Source organism: Indicator indicator, chromosome Z (genome assembly GCF_027791375.1).
Source record: "Indicator indicator isolate 239-I01 chromosome Z, UM_Iind_1.1, whole genome shotgun sequence".
Lineage (NCBI taxonomy): Eukaryota > Metazoa > Chordata > Aves > Piciformes > Indicatoridae > Indicator > Indicator indicator.
Window position 1 is genome coordinate 67,320,639 of NC_072053.1, and position 13,326 is coordinate 67,333,964.

The window sequence follows — 13,326 nt, forward strand, 5'->3', positions numbered from 1 at the left end:
TCTGTTTCTGAAGGACACAATTGGATGCCCTGTGCTCTTTCCTGTGATCTAGAGAACTCCACTCTACACCACGGGCTGCTCCCTTCCCCATCTACCAAGCATCTCTGAATCTGATGAATCTGCCAAGTTCCCAACAGTACTAAATTCTTACACTAGAGTTTTGTGTATCCGCTCTATGGCATCCTCCAGCTCTTCCTTCTGGTCTGGAACAAAACGGTACTCTGAGACATATCCTGCAGTGTGCTTATATGGGTCATAGTCTCCCAGCTCAGCTAGAAGGCACAAGAAGAAAAGAAAGGTCAACTATTTTCAACACTTTGTTAACCAAAAAATATATTATATAGTCCAAGTACCAGTGCTAAGCCAACTCTTTCCAACTGACTGGCAATTTACCATGCAGTCAGACAAAAAAAATTAAAGACAGTACAGAACTGTTCATATTAGCACACGTTTAAAAACAAGTAAAAAATCTCTTCAATTATTTTACAAGAGAAACGGAAGGTTTTAAGAGCTAGAGGTTTTTAACAGGAAATCTAGCACTTTTGTGGGACTAGAAATAATTCTGTGCATGCCAGGAATCAAATTTTATCTCTATGTTATTTTACAACATAAGTAAAACAAGTCTAGAAGAAAAATCCATTTTTTGGAATGTCTATGCCTTCGTGATAAGCTGTAATATTACAGACAGAATTGATCCATATTCTTGCTGGGGATCCTAACATAAACATCACTGTGGGAATGTGAAAGCAATGAAATATCTGAGACATGTAGAAGATATACCCTTCTAACGGTAAACATCATTGCTTGCGAGAAAACACACAAGTTCATTTTTCATTAAAGTATCAGTATATTTTCTGAACCTTAAATTCAAAAGCAAAACAATATTTTAAGACTTTTTTAAAGAACATAATGAATACCCATTAAAACTGTCTTTGAATCAATTTCAAATTTGCCTACATTAGTCATAACAGTTTACATGTTGCGATGCACTTATAAAATAAACACACATCTTGATCAGAACTCACTTCTAATCATCTCAACTGACCATCCATCTATCTGAGACACTATACAAAGTCCGTGTTTCAGGCTTTTTAATAATCCTGAGTAAAATCTGTGTAGACTGGGCTTCTCTGAGAAAAGCTTCACAGAAGGTTTCTATCCAATGCCCACTAAGCCAAAAACATAGCCAAAAGGAGGCTTCAGAAACAAGAAAAGATTCCTCTAATAAATCCTGTTTCTTTCCAGAATTTAATGTTTCTAGAACAAGACAGCAACCTGATCAGTAGAGATGCTGACAAATTGCCCTGGAAAATATCCATAAAAACAGTGTAGTTCTTGCACATAGCAGGGCTAAAAACAATGACGACTATAAAAGCAACAGCTAACACACTTCCAGTAGGAAAACTGGTATATTCTGGGAACTGTGCCAAGGGTACTGCTTTTTCCACCATCACAGTATAATAGTCTACTGTCTTTGGCCACAAAAAGAGGAAAATGATTCATGTGTTAAGATCCGCCCATAGATCAAAAATGACACCCAGGCACAACCTGAATGGTGAAAGCATGGCCCATGGCTGAAGCAGCACATGGGTAAAGGACTGTGGGAGAACATGTGGCCTTGAGTCCTCCTCCAGATCTCAGCAGCTGTTTGAAAGGAAAGACAACACTGAACCATTAAAGAAGCAGAGCTTCTCAACTATTACTGAATTCCTACAAACACATTTCATCTTGGTCTGGAAAAGAAAGAAAAGCACAGTTTGACACACAACCCTTGGAAGAGTTGTTGACTTCAGTGCTGATACTTCGGGGTAATACTTTTTGGTATCTGACACAGACATTTCTCAGGTGTCTTTATATACTTTGAACAACTGCAGGCCCTAAATAAAAGCTTTTTATAGAGTTAATGACAACATATACTTGGTGGTGCCAGGATTAACTTTAATCCACTGTGTGTAACCTTTTGCCATGCTTTAGCTCTCCTCTCTTCTCTTCCTTATTGGTTATTAATAGAATGTCTGAGACTAAAATGATAAGAACAGGATTCTATAACAAAACAACAGCTCTCCATACTCTAACCACCCTGTAAAATGAGTAACGGACAACAAAGTTACTCACTTCTCATAATACAATTAATATTTTCCCGCTTCAGACTTGTAGTATTTTTTTCACTGAAGGCATGTATGACACTAAAGTGAAATGTGCATTGCAAACATGTTTTTCAGAGTACACTACACTTATTAAAAAGTAATTGCACCAAATAAAAACCGCCTAAATTTTTAGCTTTTCAGAAACGCATATAACACCATTGAAATTCTGTACAATGCCTAGTCCCGTTTTATACACAAATTATTCTGCATTCTTATTCTAAAATGGAAGTGAAAGAAGGACTAATTTTTATGTTTTATTTAATGCTGCCAAGTCACACTTGGAACACCAATTATACAAATAATCTTTGTTTAATATATATCACTCATGAGAAATTTAAATTTAACATAAAACAAATTACAGATAAAATACAAGTCTCAGCATGGCTCATCTTATGATTTTTGGTTATCAAGCATGTTTGAATACAGAACTTGAACTGTAATGTGAAAGAAATAAGAAATGGTAGACAGACAACTCCTTTCTAACAGGTTGCTAGTTCTAACAAGTATGCAGGATATAACATCCACTTCTGAAAAGCTGAAGTGATGGGTGAATGCAGATAAATGAGAGAACTAAATTGCTCCCTTCATATTGACATAATACGATTTTTTGAAAGAATGTTTTCTTTGACAGACTTTATGGGCTGCAGGCTGCCAATAGCAAGCACATCAAATCTGTGAACCTCCTCATGAAGGTTTTGTCATACTGTATATGCAATCCACAGTAAGTCATAAAGTCTTATGTACATAAGCTATTCCTCAGTAAGGCAAAGTATTTTGCAGTCTTAGGATTAGTTTTCCAGTTTCTTCTCTACATTAACTGCTTCTATATTATTGGTTCAGAATCATTCATCTATTTACAGTTTTGTAGCTGAAAGGAGTCATAATAGTTTTATTCTCTTTTGAAATGAATGCATAAAGTATTAAGTGAAGACTTCAGTCACCACTTAATCATAATGCAGAACTTTAACAAATAAGCTCTCAGATGACCAGAAGAACTTACACTGAATTATATATGCCCCCAATTGTGCTGCCGTGTTGATTGGACAAGGCAAACGGCCCTGTAAAACATCCTGTTTGACCTGCAAGAAAAACTGATACCTAAAACACACACACAGAGAAAAATGTTAATATTTCAGTATGAGTCTGATGCACTAAATAATGCATACTGAAGACCTACCATGTACCATAACTATGTAATTTAAACAATGTATTCATCTCTGAATGACCTCTCCCCTATTGACTGTGAAGCACAAACTAAAACTTACCTAGTGAAGAAATGTCAGTAGGGGAGCACTGTGGCAGTTTTAGGCTGTGCCTATGAAAATTTTCTACATATTGAGTAGAAAAGTGGTACAATGTAAATAAATTACCATTGGATTTAAAAGGGAAAATAATGATAAGGTCTAAATAATTCCATTGGTCTAGTAATTAACATAAAGTTAGTTGTGTAAAATAACTCTTTTTTTCAGCTTCCTCGCTCTAGCTGATACTACTTGGTGCTTTTGCTTGGCTGTTGCTGACCTTGGCTGCATTCTTGTTGTGGCTAAGTACTAACAAGCCACTCTTTGCTCTTCTCTCTCTCTTTTTTACCTTGTATAGGGTGAGGGAAGGGAGCAGGGAGGGGGAAGCTGTTGGTAACCCCCTGGTTTTGTCCAGGGGGATTCTTGTGTTGTTTGTAAGCTAAATAAAATTTAGTTTTATACAATATATGTAAATATTGTATATTTTGTACATATTCATTGCATTTCATATTGTTAGATTTCAGTCTGCTTGTAAATATAGCTTCATTTGCTTTCCAACTGAGCTGGTCCGGTAAATTTTATTTTGGGGGTAATTTCTCCTCTAGTTATATTGCGCAGATAAAATTAAATTTCCTCCTAAAAAAGCGATTTCTCTTTTGCCTTTCACTGAGCAGCCAGGAAGTAGGCAAGCAAGGTAGGAAAACTGAACTAGAAACCTATCCAAGGGCGAACGTTCAACCTGATCAGTGGACAAACGTAAGCAAGAACCGGATACTTCCTTACTCAAAGGTTTCCTCTTTACACATCAAGAGTATCAACTCTCAAGCAGCAAGCAGATCTGATAGATTCAATACCCCTAAGAAAAAGATGGATGGGCATACCATCAGCAGCTAACTGTATCTGTCATAGCATCTTGGAATAGAGATAGCAGGGGTAAAAATGTAATTTTCAGAGAAACAATCTGCTTCAGCACTTGATGAAGCACATACTGAAACCACTTAGGGTAAAACAATATGCGCAACATAGATGGAAAAGCAGATATAAGAAAGCAAAGGATCTGCTTTTTTGCAATTCCACATACTTATTTACAGGAAATCTTTCAAATGCTGTTTGGATTTTGCCTGGGTTTATTGCAACAGATTTAAGCAGTGTTTTATATCATTTCAAGCAAATTTATTGCACCAAACTTGCTACAAAATGTTATACTGACAACGTAACTTTTTAAAGAAAAAATCTCAGCTACGTAAGCATATAGTTTATTCACCAATTCAACTTACCTGTGGAAAGCCCTTCAAGCTACATTGGTAATAATTTATTCTGTTTTAGTACAAGTTACTTACGAAAGCACCTTGGAACGATCTCTAAGTTCAAAGTGCATACATGCTGATTTCAAGGTAGTTTGTAAACATGACAGGGAATTACATGATAGCTGATCCACAAATCATTTAAGATCCAATTAGATTCACTAGACTGTATCAGCCCAGATGACCCTCTGAACAAGAATATCAGTGTCTGTCCGCCTAATGGTCCTCCAGGATTTGCACTCAGACAGATATTATAGTAGACAAGTCCATCCTTAAAAAAATGGCTAATATCCTCCAGCTTGAAGGACTAGGAAGGATGTAAGAATTTTTCGGGAATGTTATCAGGCAACACAAATCACATGCTCTCAGTGTTTCTTCAGTCCTACAACATCTCAGTACTGTTTCTAGCCTATGCCTGCTAGTTCTATCTAGACAAATCTTTGTATGAATGGTAATAATGACAAAAATTATTTTACATCCGCTGTGGAGTACATAGCATCTTCTTCTTAACATGAATTTCATTTCTGACATGCACTTATCTTTCTATTAGCATTTCTCCATCTCCACAGTGCAGAGATTCATACCAGATGATGCTACAAACGTCTTTTCCATGTGGCAAGTATCTATATTTCTGCATTCTTATACTGTAGTCTCAAAATAAAGAGGATAGGAAACTGCAGAAAAGCACCACCGCTCTGCAAAAAACAGTCAAAGCCAACTGTTAATTGCTTAAGTGACTCTTGTAAAATGAACACTCTGAATCCCCACTGACGCTGCTAAGCTCCTTACAAAACCAGACCTTCTGTCCAAACTTGTAGCTAAAGCACCCTTGCGTGCTGTCAAGTTAATCAGTCACACATAACAGTGCCTAAGCGATAGTTTGCTCTAGCAAACATGTCCAGAAAATTAACATTAACATGAATCACTGCAGTGTTAGCTTTTGCCTATGAGCCTGATAAATTTTACAAATTTGACAGGTTTTCATTATTTGCAAATAATAATCATGTAACACCACAGATCATCAACACCTAATAACAACTGACTTTGCTCTCACATCCATTAAAACAACAAAATTATGCTCCAAAGAAATGTATCAATTAGCACAAAGCAATTAATACACTTAAGCAGAAAATTATTATTACAAAGAAAAATGGGGCCTTTAATCCCTCACAACCAGAAGGAGGTTTTATTAGTATTACATTTCTGAAACCTTTTTTCCAAGGTTTAAAAGCCTACAAGAACTAAATGCTCAGGAATGTTGAGGGAATTTATTCCGTGTATTTCATCAAACAATGTCAATACAATTATATCGGTCTCATGCTTTCTCTCTGTGCTTTATAATGTGCAAATTCTGAATGGCAAAAAATGTGCACACATGAACAGAGGCTTACTAAACAGATTACAATGTTTCTCAACTAGATTTGCACACCTAATCAGCAGTGTAAATCACTGACTGACCTAAGCAAAAGGCAGAGAGAAACAGTTTTTGAAAATTTAGCCCCTGCCGTTTCCCAAACAGAAAGCCACCCTCCCTCCTCTGTAACAATCGCAACAGGTTTGGTGGGTGAAGGTCCCTTCCCAGGGCCATCTGTCCTCCCCGCTTCAAGCAGGGCTGAAAGTGCTTCTGGAAAAGTACAGGAAAACTGCATCAAAGTACAGGAAAACTGCATCAAACTTTCACAGTACAAGGGCATTACATTGTAGCCAGTTTATGTTCTTTTAGTTGAAAAGTCCTAGAGTTTAAATATTTTTACCAAGGCAGACTCAATCTTGTTTGTTATATTGGAGACTTGGGTTCCTGCTGTGCCACTATGGAAACAAGACTTTCTCACTCTTATACATGAAAAATATTCCACTTGTGTGGCAACAACTGCCACCTTTGATTAAGAAAAATTAAAATCCCTGCATGCATTCTACTGTGTCATATTCCTAGGACACCAATTTTGACATTTATTCATGCAAGGCAGCTCATTAATTTTGTCTAATTTTATCTGCTTATCCAAATTCTCAAATTTTCTTTTGAACCTGAAACTAGTTGTCTGAGATCTTTCATAAATAAAGCAAAGATCAAAGGCTGTGTGGGAGTTCAGGCATGCATATATGCATGTAGATGTGTTAGTGTGTGAATGCTCATGTTTTGTAGAGTCCAAGCTTAGCTAAAAGAATTAAAAGCATACAACTCTTCAATTTCCTTTGCATAGAAAGGAAAAGACCAAAATAAATCCTCTGGAAAAACACTTCTAGAATTTAAGCTGCAGCAAATAAAGAAGAAAATTCCCTGCATTTACATTTGAAATCCAAGCAAATTCTACACTTGATTATAGCATAATATAAATGCTTATGTGCAACTCATTCTTCTAAAAAAAATATCAAACCACACCACAAATGCACACCAAGTTCCGCTGGTTTTTGATGCACCAAAGCACCTTTTCATCTTGCAATTCCAAATAGCTGTCCAGAGCAATTACTGTGCAGCTAGTCACAATTCTCTTCTTACACAAACATATTCAAGCAAAAACATTCAGACGTTCAAACAGATAAAAGACCAACCCAGCCACACTACAACAATATTCACCTGCCTGGAATCAACAACTCTGAAATCAACAAACTATACTCTCATTGAACACTGTACCTTGTGATTTCTTCCTTAAGTTTACATGGATCCTCTGCATAGAATTTGATGCCAAAATACAGAGTGTATGGTGGTCCAGCTGAGGGAAAAAATATTTGGAGCAGAAGTTAGTTGGTACAAACTGTTGGTACAAACTGATTTGAATTCATACTAGCTGACTACAAAATGTCTACTAACAAGCCTATCTTGATATATTACAGAATATTATACATATTATTATTTGAAAGTTTTTTAAAAAATAAAAATCTTACATCCACACTCATTACACATGGGGGAAAAAAAAACGGCTTTTAACTACCATTTTTTCTAGTCTTGTGTTTCTTTATTAATAGCTTGTCTATCGTCTTGGAATTCTTGCTTATTTTCAAGATTTAACTGTAGATTCCATTGCTAACTTACTCTTTCACCAAGACTGTTTTTCACTGCTTCATTTTGACCTTTAGGTACTTTTTCTACTGAAACTTTTTGAAAAATTTAATTGAGCATGAAATGCAATTCCCTGTCACAACTAATAATACTCAAATCTAATCCCTTCCACACTTTCTATATCTTATGGAGCAACTTTAATTATGTGGCATTTTAATTAATATTTGGAAAAGTTTTTCCAAGTCACTTTTCTAAAAATTCTGAAATTTTTACAGTTACATTTACTGTACACATGCTTTACTTGTGTATTGTTTGTATGTCTCCAAATTCTTAAGTACAATAATCTTATCATGTTCTTTACAATAAAAATTAATAGATATTGCATCGGTGATATCTGAAGGGTAACAGAAATAGCAGACGCTATTATCAGTAGGAGGCATTAGTTTTACTTTCATAAGCAGTAATATAAATTGCTTACGGTGTGGTACAGTACAATAGAGGTACCAGCTACTATAAAATTATACCACATATTACTCTAAAATAAAAGAACTATCAATCTGTTGCAGTTAGAATACAAATGTTGTACAGACCGTATAGATGGAACAGTGCCTCTGTTACTTTATATTCAGGTACAGTCTTTAGGTTGAAATTAAATACATACTGTTTATCAATTCTTTATGTTCAGCAAGGGTCTTTGCAGGGTCCAGCCAGTACTGTGAGACAGATAATTAGGAAAATTAGTCACTTAACATGGAAAATTAATACAGATCAATTGCAATTCTGTATTTATTCTTATATTGATATTTTGTAGCTGACTGACACACTTCAGTCTACTAATGCCAAACTTGTGCCAGCTTCTGATCAGAGAAACATTCTTTGCACAATTCTGATGCTGCATGTCTTCTCTGAGGGTAGGAGTGTTCCTAAAAGAAAATCTGTCTGGTAAGAGTCATCATATCTCAGGCTTGACACAAGCTGCCTGTACCTGATCTACAATAGCTAGTATATGGATGTGCAACCTTGCTATTTTCTTCCTAGGAGATTGGCCTAAGCAGGATAACTCCAAAGAACACCAACAATCACACATGTAAGACAGGCCCTACAAGAAAAAACATTTTCTGAAAACCCAAAGATTGTAGGGGAGAATAGGCATAAGAATATTCATCTAACATCTGAGAAAATGCTCTTAAGAATATAGTGATCAACTTTTCTTCATGCCCACCAAGTATGAAGAAATTTGTTTAAGTAGAAGCAAATTATAATAAATTTAGATTTTCAGAAGCAATTTCTAGCAGCAGGAGGAGATGAAAATTGGCACCAAGGTAAAGAGGGCACAGATTCTTCTACCAGACAGTTTGGAGGACTAGTTGGACAACAGTGTCAAAAATGATCAAGAGATGCTTAGTACACTCCGGAGGGATGAACATGGATTCCCATGCCATTTGATCAACAGAAAATACGCAGTATAATTTCTCAGTCTGCCCCCCTTTTATCAAACTTGTAATAAAACTTATTATGGTGTTACTACTGACCACAGACCAGCTTTGTACTTTGCATTATAGTTACGCAGGTCAGCTAGCATCCTTCTCTTGTAATCTCTCCAGCTACTTTTTCCTTCTCTAGTTTGACATTCCTGTGATTCAATTTTGGAAGAAAGTGCAGAGGCCGCTGCCAAGACCATTCTTGACTTCCTTTTCTTCAATCCTCTTCAGTCATACACTAACTTTTGGGATCATCTGAGATTGGCACCCCTTCTTAAAACACTGGAAACAAAAAGGCTGCTGAACACAGCTGCTAGAAAGAGCAAATTAAGGCAGACTGAATCTAATCCCTTAGTTCTCACAACTTTTTTTTAAGTGAGGAACTACAAAGGCAAATGAGTAAGAAACTCCTTACCCACACACCTGAACTAACCCTATAAAGAATGAAACAATTCATCAAAAATCTCTCCATTCTATTGAGAGAACTCCCCTGGAGTGAAAAACAAAACAAAACCCAAACCAAATCAATTGAAAAACCCCACCACTATTAGAAGCAGTAGTATAAAGAATGGAAGGAAAACACTATGAAGTATTTGAGTGGAAAATTTCAAGCAGCTGATTTCATAAGCCGTTATAAACAACTATCATTAGTTTCACAAAACACAATAACAAATTGCTTCCATTAGTTTCTGCAATAGAAACAGCTGCATGCCCTGTTCTTAGTCATTGATACCTCAAATTATGGACTCTTTTTTAAGAAAATTTCAAATCTTTTGAAGGGAAAAAATTTCACTGCATTGTTGTATCAAACATATCCAATTCAGACATAAACCCACTTAACCTCAATAGAACGTGAGAAGGAAAGAAAAATTTGTCGCATTTCTTCAAACATGCTAATAAAACTCCAAATCAGCAATAATCTGAACAAGCACAAGGCTGATAAAGAGATTTTACAGTCAACATGCAGAAAGAAAAGGCAAAATTACTCTGCAATGCACATTCTGGCTATGCAATGCAGTCAGAATGTGGCCTTACCTCCTCTCAAAACTGGCATCTCAGTATGAGCAACACACCACCAAGCTAACTTCCTCACCATTGACACCTTGGTGTTACACTGCAAGAGATTGAAACTATACCATTTCAAAACCAGATGAAAATCTGTCACAAAATAACTCCTTCATTAAGATCAACCGAACTGAACTCATCTTCAGGCCTTGTAGTCCTTTTTGAAGTTTAACTTTACATACATACGTATATTGATTATTTGTAAAAAACAAAAAAAATAAAAATAACATATATTGATAGATCATCCTTTGAGCCTGCAAGTTCAGCACAGAACAGTTACAGACTTCTGGTTATCATGGCAACCAGAAGTCCACTGCCTCTCATATCCATATGATTCATTGGCTACCATCAGGCAAACTAGGACTGGTCAAATAATTAAAGGAGACAGGGGGCAGTAAAATTAAGACAGAGTTGCACTGGAACTCTTAACTCTAACTAGGCTGTACTTGACCTGCAAGTTAAATGATTTTCTTTGTTTTATCTTTCTTCATTTCAATTTCAAAGCTTAGGGCGGGTGGCAAAATTCAGAGGGAAAGTACCAAGTTCAGATTCAGAGGGAATCTCAAGAGAGGTTAGAGAACAAATCTGGTAATCTGTTCTAGTAAAGATTTCCTTTCCTTCCTTCCCCACAACTGAGCTGGCACTCTCAGCCCTCAAGAGAGTAAGAGCAATTGCTGGTACTCTTGCTACATGAAAACAAGTATCAGCTGGCATGAAGAAATACATTTTTCTGAGGGTACCCTGAGCCTTGAGATCTGCATACTACACAGGTGAAGTTAAAACACTTTAGCTCACAGTGGTCTCTTCTGCCTTCTCATTTCTCCAGCAAGTATTTTTCATTGTGGCAATGCCACAGACCGGTGGTTAAAATCACTCTGTAGCTATTTATCATTTCTAAGGCCAAAATTTTCTAGAAGAACGCAAGGGAGGGAAGAAAGGGCGATTTCTAACAGTTTATTTGTGAGTAAAGGATGAATGGTATTTCATGGATAATGAAAAGGCATATTTCAAGCCAACATTAGATAATAAAGACAAGAACATTTACAAAACCAAGAACACAAACAACAGAGCCCTCTAAGCATATACATGAATACACATGTAATAATGTCTAAGACACCTGTTCATGTTTGCATATACACATGAACACTGTTTCATAAAGTTACAATTTTGAGCTCATATGTTAAAGTGCCAAGAGAAATGGAATAAAACAGCACAGTGTCTTATTAATCCAATAAACTTGCACAGTAGGTACTGACAACAAATCCTGAAGCCGTGAATGACAAAGTAGCTCCAACCTGCAACCTCACTCTTTATCTGTCTGGCAGCCAGCATATTAATTCTCAGTGATTTCCCACCTGTATCTCTCCTGCACAAATAGCAAGGGATATATGACTTATAAGCCACTACTGCACAAAAGTGTGGAGGGCCCAGCACATAACCATCCAACTGCAGGGGTAAATTCTGTAAATTTGAAAGAGGAACTTAACATTTACGCAAGACATAATTAAAAAAAATTTCCTAAGTAGTCCTAATCAATGTAACTATCCAATTACTAAAGTAATGGCTACTAGTTTATTAATTGTTATTTACAAATATATAGAATTAGTTGAATTCAGTATTTTTTTATCTACTGAGACTGATTTTTAAAATGTAGAATGTTATTAAAGAAAATAATTCTCTTGTAATTTTTAGGTAGGAATTATCGGGGGAAGGGGGAGAAAGGCTGTTTTAAAGTAGAGGATACCTAAGAATAGAGGGGTTTGTCCTTTGTACTTTTACATACAAAAGTCAGTTGGGTTTTTTTTATTTTTTTTTTACAAAAGTCTTTTGTACTTTTACAAATGTGGCTCCCATATGAGACAAATGTGTAAGCAGTATGCATCCAAGCTCCATGCAGTTTTTCATATTTAGCATTTTAAATGACTGCAAACAGTTTTTTCCACTACACTGGGATCTTTGTTCCTTTTATCTGCAGAGGGTTAAACCTGGGTCAAATTCCATGAACCTGTTTGAAAAAAAAAAATTAACTAGGTTGAAATGTTTGCTGTGGTATCAATCAATGAAGTGTCTGGTGGAGGAAAAAAAAAAATCTATCAACTTCAAACTAAATCTTTGGCTGTCTTAATCAGATTCTTATGAAGCAGCCACGCATGCCAGGTTTTTTAGATAATTTAATATACAATGCTTGCAAGCCAGTGCCAAATCCTTACAAAACCAAAAATCCAAACAAAATCAAAATACAAGCTAAGTACAGTTCATCTGTTTTTCCAATATCATGAGATCAAAATATACGTTATATGACAGTAATGCTCTACAGAACAGACATTTTTTATTGTAAACCAACCTTTTGTTAAAACCACGCCATTCTTTCTACAGCTATTACATATGGCCTGTCAATCTGTTACCCTAACCAACTTGGTACAGTAACCTGGCAATGTCAGCATGCTGCTGTTACTCTATTAGTCCCACTAGTTGGATCAAGAGAATTTTCTGACATGAGTTTGCACAGCAGGGATATACAATTCATGGCACAGGCTTCTATGTTCAGCTTTGTCACCTGTGGTGCAGCCCAGCAACTCACAGTAGAAAGTTAACTTCCAGAAGCAACTGAGATCTGCACCTCCCCTCCGTAACGTGCCCTCTGGGCTATGCAGATGCAAAACATATTGGACTATCTCCCAACTGCTGTATGCTCAAAACAGAGCTACCTCATACACTACAGAGTAGATGTATGCTACAGAGACAGAACACTGCCCATATCATGTCAGCTGCAGATCCTGGGGCAATACACATGTTCACACAGCACTGCACCTGAACTAACTGGGGCTGAGGAAATGAGCTGAGCTGTGGTACTTAATTAACATGGTGGATATGGCTTTCTGTATTTATATTTCTTCACTTAGTGCCTTAAGAGAGTAAATTGAGAATATAATAGTTCAGATTAGCATTATATGAGATTAGCATTGTATCAGACAGAAAAGAAGGCTATTTGCATCACAGCCTGCTGTACAATGCAGGCATAACTTCCTGCAGCTTTAGGTTAAGCAGATTTAGCTTGAAAGTTCAATTAGGAATGGTGAGGAGGCAATC

At 36.4% G+C, this 13,326-nt stretch overlaps 1 protein-coding gene across 1 annotated transcript in view; it reads right to left on the reverse strand.

The window, feature by feature from the left end:
- The window catches only part of EPB41L4A (erythrocyte membrane protein band 4.1 like 4A), a 131,614-nt gene that overhangs the window by 65,092 nt on the left and 53,196 nt on the right, over positions 1–13,326 (reverse strand). The window contains exons 3-6 of the mRNA XM_054397855.1: positions 8,352–8,403; positions 7,325–7,403; positions 3,148–3,245; positions 152–272 (exon numbers count right to left, since the gene is read on the reverse strand). Of these exons, the coding sequence (XP_054253830.1) occupies positions 152–272; positions 3,148–3,245; positions 7,325–7,403; positions 8,352–8,403 (350 nt within the window). The remainder of the gene's footprint in view (positions 1–151; positions 273–3,147; positions 3,246–7,324; positions 7,404–8,351; positions 8,404–13,326) is intronic.